The 6,748-nt window shown below is 35.0% G+C and overlaps 1 protein-coding gene across 1 annotated transcript in view; it reads right to left on the reverse strand.

The window, feature by feature from the left end:
* Smp_064360 (putative rna and export factor binding protein) overlaps positions 1-6,118 on the reverse strand; it is an 8,551-nt gene extending 2,433 nt beyond the window's left edge. Inside the window, exons 1-4 of the mRNA XM_018797726.1 lie at positions 6,068-6,118; positions 5,807-6,029; positions 3,138-3,185; positions 2,560-2,805 (exon numbers count right to left, since the gene is read on the reverse strand). Of these exons, the coding sequence (XP_018652739.1) occupies positions 2,560-2,805; positions 3,138-3,185; positions 5,807-6,029; positions 6,068-6,111 (561 nt within the window). The 5' untranslated portion in view covers positions 6,112-6,118. The remainder of the gene's footprint in view (positions 1-2,559; positions 2,806-3,137; positions 3,186-5,806; positions 6,030-6,067) is intronic.
* Positions 6,119-6,748: the final 630 nt, after the last annotated feature.

Genomic DNA, 6,748 nt, shown 5'->3' on the forward strand with positions numbered 1-6,748 from the left:
CTTGAAAAAGCTTGGACCAGATTGCCAGGCGAAACGTTGGATTTACTACAAATTCATTCGCTGAGATTTTACAAATATATTATTCCTATTTAATGTCTTACTTCAACTCGGCGATCAAATACTGTGAAACTATTCGCTCTAATTTAGACGAGAGTTCTTATATAAACGGAATTAATGTTGAATAAAAATAATAATGAGTAAATCAACCTAATTTTGATCTTTCATCCCATCATAACAAAATGATATATTTAATGTATGATTTTCATGCTTCACAAAGGTATTGCGATTTCGTACAAAATAATATATTTTTTCTCTCCAATAAATCTTTATTCACTACAGTAATATTCATGTTGGTAAATTGTGGTATTTTTATGAACTAATGATTCTTTGGTACTTGATGAATGCTTGATTTCGAATTCCCAATTCAATACATTCGTTCATGCTCACATAGTCCTTCTTGGTTAAATTGCGTTATTTCTGGGATTCCTAGTTTGTAAAATAATTCAAATACTCCTAACCATTACGTAAATGTACATGATTCACTTAAAAATCGTAATCGGTAGTTGGAGATATTGAGTTACACGCCTCAGAATCAGTCACAACGGCTCAGACTCACTTACTTAATATCTCGCCATGTATTCTTAGTCCAAGAACTCCATGTACACCTTTTTATTGTCTTTCCGAATCATATTCTTAATGTCTAGCTTTTCTCATTATCATTGCTACTAGGTTATTTTGATTCTTTTGCTATTTGTCTTGTTAACTTTATCTCGTTGTGCTTATGAAGTATGAGAACTTAAACCGACTCACTTATATAACAGTCTCAGCATCGATTATAACTGACAAACAGAAATAATCATCAGCATAGAGTCTGGCACAGATGTGCAATGACCTAAATTGTTATACCACAGTAACACAGATGAATGTAACAAGTATAACCGCAAGAGATCGAAATAATGTGGTAGAAATAATAATGAGAAAGAATAAACACTAGAAATATGACTCGAAAAGACGGAATGAAAAGGTAAATTTAAAGGAACTTAAGATCGAGAGTGAATGCATTTGCACCATTACGAACTATCCCGAGCCATGTCAACCAAAATGTACAGCTACTGACCGTGGTTAGTGAACGGTGAAAATACTAAGAGAATACTAGGACGAGACCGGCGTCCAGTGCTTCCAGGTTTTTAATGGTTATCTAACTTGGAATGGTTTGTGATCCCAATAAAAACACTAAAATACCTTGTTTTCAAATCTAAAATACAAGACTGGTTTCTTTCACTGCGTAATTCAACAGTTGACAGTGAAGCGATTCCAGAAGTCGGTCACTCTACTCGCTTTTTAAGCTTCAATAACTCCAATGACTTGGTGACTGAAAAAACTTCGACACGGATTTGAAAACCTCCCTAGGTTTTTTTAATATACACCACTGTAAGAGATGCGAAATGTTCATCTGTATTTCACAGTATACTGAGCAGCAGTTCATTCTGTATCACTTTATGACAGTGAAATAGTGTATATTTAGGTTGATAGCCACAGGTAGGTAGTTATATGTTGAAGATCGATGATTTAGTAGGATTCTTATTGCATAATGGTATGACTGAATGAGCAACGATGTAGCTGAGATAAATAGGTAAATCATTTGATAAGGCTACCAACTTTATTCGATTAGAGGAGCTGGGATATTTGATGAATATACCTAGTAACCTTTCAGTTTATTCGTTGGGGGGGGGGTAGGATTAAGTTGGATAAATGCTAAAAGTGTGCAAAACAAAATATGTTTTGAATCATAAAGTGTTTAAGATAGTAGGAATTCAGAAATTAGATTGACTATAATGGCAAAGATACATTCACGAGTAAAAAAGTGGAAAGCATGCATTTCGGGGGAGGTTTCATGTTACATCTGTTTGAAATACAGCGTATCGTCTTTATATAAATATAGTTACTTATTTAGCAGTTCGAAAACATGGGGTTTTAAGATGAAAAGTACCTACACAGCATTCTGTATTTATTACGGTCACCTTTTCTGTATTCTTCAGGATTACCATGCTCCGATGTTTTTCTTTCCCTGGATCATTTTGACTAAGGAGTACGTTTGTTGTCCAATAAATCTCCATACATTGTTTGTGTTTTTACTTACGTCGTGCGATCTACGGGATCAAGTAGTCAGTATCAGTTATCTGTCGTTACAACTGACAGAATCGCTTATAACTTAATAACTGTTCAAGTGTTTTAAAGGGTGAAATAAATCCTTTTCTGTGCTTATTTATGTCGTGCAAATTGCCATGATGTAGTTCCAAGTGCTAAAGTAATCCTTATAATTATAACAGTTCAACAATGCTTATTTTTTGAGAAAAACAAAGTGTTGTGAATAAACACTAAGGATTCATGAATCTCAAATGATAAATGGAAGCTTACTACTACTTTAAATAATGATATTAGTTATGATCAAGTCGAAAATCATGTCTATGACGTCATAAAGATAATCATAATTTCTGCAATACCCCAGAACTATCACATGTAACTAACTAGATTATAAAACAACGAAATATAACTTACGAATACATCATCTAGCGTAACGGACGGTTGAAGGTTACGGATTTCCACACGGAAACCTTGTATTGGACTAATCTTAGGCCCTGATGAAGAAGCAGACACTGGAACTTCATTAAACGGTAATAAGTTAGCAAATAACCCAGAAGGGGGTGTAGGGTTATTGAGAAAATCAAGAGGATTAGGAAGAGGCAACGGTAAGCTCAGCAGATCAGGAATACCTGGACGAAAGGATGTTGGACGTGGTTTTCGCTGAAACATAAAAAATTTTATTAATAGAAATCCCATAATGACGAAAAAAATCACCAGTTTTCACTGTACTAAATGATGTAGTTTGACGTCACAACCACTTACTGGATCATTACATAGTTCTTTGTTTTTAATTTTAATACGCGTAAAATGTATTAACCGTCAAATATATACCTAGAGTACTTTAAACTGCACAACGTATCGAACTAGATTTCAGTTGGAAAATACCAAGAAACTAATATTCTTTAATAAACTGGGATGAAAGAAGTGAAATAACAACACTCAGATGTCAAAATTTCAGTTACGAAGGATTATGGAGCTCAATATTAACTTACTGGATTTCGTAGATTGTTTATTTGACCTCCAAAAAGTTCATTTTTAATCTACAGAACAAAGAAGTTAGCTCAAGTGAAGCTACATGAAAGGAAATCAAGTTTATTGATATTAGCACGAAAAAAAATAAACGTTAACAAAAAGTAACATATAAAGAATTCAATTCGTAGCAAGAAGTATTACATCGAACGAAATGAATGCTCCTTTTGGCTACGTGTACATGAACATTGATTAGCATTTACGCAATATGATATATTATCACTGATATCAATACATTAAAACAACTCTGGGTCAGGGAAACTTCAAGATCCTTAAATAATTTAGAAGAACGTGACATTTATATCAATTGTCAATCAACCACGAGGACAGATATCAACCAATAAAGACAGTCAGCATGAATAAAAAATAAAGACAGTAAAGTGTACCAAGATGGTCAATTACATATAAGGCCAACAGAACTAAGTGATATAAAACTTATGGAATAACTGAAAAAAACACTTATATATGAAATAGGCGCTGAAAATGTATAGAATAATAGTAAAAGCTCCGCAATTAAACCACCTAGCCCAGAAATCATAACACTAAAAGCATTCACCTAATTTGTAGATCATTTTCAGCCTATACGAACATATGTACAGGCGTGGATCTTCAATTAAAGTAATTCGCAAGTATATGAAGTTAACTATCACATTTAAAGGATACCAAAATGCAAATGTCATTATTTACCAGGGAACTTTTAACTAAACATAAATGTACTCCTTGCTAAGTAGTCAGTCATGACTTACGTAGAATTTAGCACAAATGTTTATTGGACGAATTTTTAAATCAGTCCAATGAGAGGAAGTTAACAAGATACATAACGAAGAAATAAGTAGTACCAATGATGTTTTGAAAACCAAACTTGAAGAATATAGTTTGAAAGAACTGAAATAAACAAGGAAATAAAAAGTCTGGAACAATTTCAAAACTCATGGAGGTCAAGATAGGGAATGAAGTTGTTTGGACCACTGCAGCCAACCATAAGCCATGTCACCTGAGGTCTTTAACTACTGAGTATGGTTATCGTCCGGACTCCAACCAGTCTACACAGGCTAACCAATACGCTTCATAATCCGTTAATAATATTTGACTGTAAACGAAATTGAGATAACGAAAAGCGAATGTCCGGAGCTTTAACCAGATTGGTGGACACGGAGGGTCTGCCTAGGGGAATTGGAAAGTTCTGGTTTCAAACTAATGGTGCATATGGGTTCCAGTATTCTGAAGGACTGGGACTGCATCTCCTAACGCTACTCCACTATTTTGTGGACCAGACCTCCAGGTCAAAGGCTCGAAGAGCGTCCTTCTAAGAAAACCGCTTGCTTTGGTTCGCGCACCCAGGTAGTATTCCAACTCTCACACAAATTGAAAGATTTATGTGATTCCTTGTACCGAAGTTTGTGTTTAAATAAAACTTTAAAAATAAATCATATAGTTTAGGTTGTTGCAATTAACGAGTCACTAAATTTATGGAGTGAACCAAAGGTTTCTAAAATGTCCCACAAATTATTCTTACTGAGATCATAAGCAATAAGATTTCTGATTAAAAACATTTAAAACTGACAATAGACAGCGTTAAATACGATGGGACTTATATTAACATTTACTGTGAAGCACCGGATGTCTGTTAAAATTCAGCATAAATTGCAGGTGTTTTTCAAACTTCATTAGTTCTATTATAGCCTAAGTAATACAATCTTAACAAGTCAGGTAATGTAATGAACAAACCAGAATGTATGGATATGACTGGTGGAAATGATACTATGTTATTGGGCTGAATGACATACCTAAGAAATAAAATTTGCAAAAAGCTTTGCAAGCGAGTATTAAAAGTTAACATGGTGTAAGGATAATGGCGTAAAAACACTACAGAGTACAGCTAGTAGGAATTAAAAAGCGGTTTTCGATTCTTTTGGACGAAGTTTGGTAAGAAATGACATTTGTCGTACATCACATGACAAGCTCCATATAAATACTGTTGCACACTGATCGAGGCTTTCAAACTTGTCGAGAAAATACCCTTCGTTATCAAAAAGTGGGAGACAAGAAAACGGCGAGTCAAACAACCCAAATCTTTTCGGAGGTACAATGAGCAACAGCAGCTAATAGCGTGTAAATACATAATTTATAGCGATATCTAAGCATGACCTCCATATATTGTGGTCTCTTCATTCTATCTTGTTAACTCTTCGACTAATTTGTTAGTAAAGTTTGTGAGCTACTGAAAATTTTCTGTGAATCTACTTACTATCACGAGAAAAATACTTAGATAAATGAAGTTTCCTAGAGACGTATCTCAGGTGTTACAACAGAACTGATAAGAAACCTTAGACTTGAATTGTCCGGAGTTAATAATCACACGGTATTAGTACCCTTTTTGGCAAAATTCTTTTGATTTAAATCAACTATCCTTATTAGCTGAAGACTGAGTTCTAACTTAATTATTTTCTTTGTAGCTATCGAGTCCACTCCATAGTAATTACACCATAACTATCTAACCCGTCTGGAATTAAGACCACTACCAGTATCATTAAAACAGGTTCTTGCCAATAAAGGTACGTGCTCTAGAGAAGTGAGGAAACAACATAACGTGATTACGTTACTTAAGCACATTTTAGTTAGAATTACATACCGTTCTTACGGGAATGAAGAACGGGACCCTGGGATTTCGACGTGGCTGAGGTATATTCCTCGACCTCAAGACATTTCTAGCGTCGCGAAATGTCGAGTTACGTTGACGAGTACGGTTGCGAAGCAACGTCCGTGCATCAGGTGTTCGTACGGTAAGATTAAGCTTGTTTCTGAGATCATTTCGACCGTTGATTGCTGAAGAATTAGTCTTTCCTAGTCGTCTTCTAGGATTCCAATGTATAACACTGTTTGGAACACTTACTTTACAGAGACTTGTCTGAGTCGCCTCTCAAACGTATCGTTCATTATTAAAATGAAGACACAATGCATGTAAGACTTATAACAAAATGAATGATAGTGTTCCTTTGTGGGTTTTTTTTGGGGTGGTACGACCACGGATTGTTAAAAAAACTTTGCCTTTATATGAAAAACTAGTTATAAGCTTTAAATGCTATGGGTATACATAGTAGAAACAACGAACATTTCCATCAGATTTCTGTCAGCTGTAGTAGGAAGGACACAACCATTACCTCTGAATTTAGATCTTCACCTGTAGTTTACCAATTTCCTGAGTGAATTGGTATGTTTACCGAGTTTACGTGAATTGTGCTTTTAGTTGCTACCATTACCAAATTACAGCTTATTACTCACTCTTGAAAAAGCATAGGCTGCCGACCAGTATTCTTCATCCAACTCTATCCTGGACTATCATTTCCAGTTATCTTCAGGTGCTATTCATCCTTTTCACGTCTGCCTTCACTTCCTGACGAAGTGTGTTCTTTGACCTTCCTCTTTTTCGTTTTCCTAGATGTTGGTTTGTGGTTGTCTTTGAATTTTCAGCTCCACACAATAGAACTGTCCTGACGTTTGTATTGGAGATCCTGACTTTGGTATTTGTTGACAGTTGCTTTGAGTTCCGTATGTTCTTCAATCGTAGGAATGT

This window comes from Schistosoma mansoni, chromosome 5, assembly GCF_000237925.1.
Source record: "Schistosoma mansoni strain Puerto Rico chromosome 5, complete genome".
Lineage (NCBI taxonomy): Eukaryota > Metazoa > Platyhelminthes > Trematoda > Strigeidida > Schistosomatidae > Schistosoma > Schistosoma mansoni.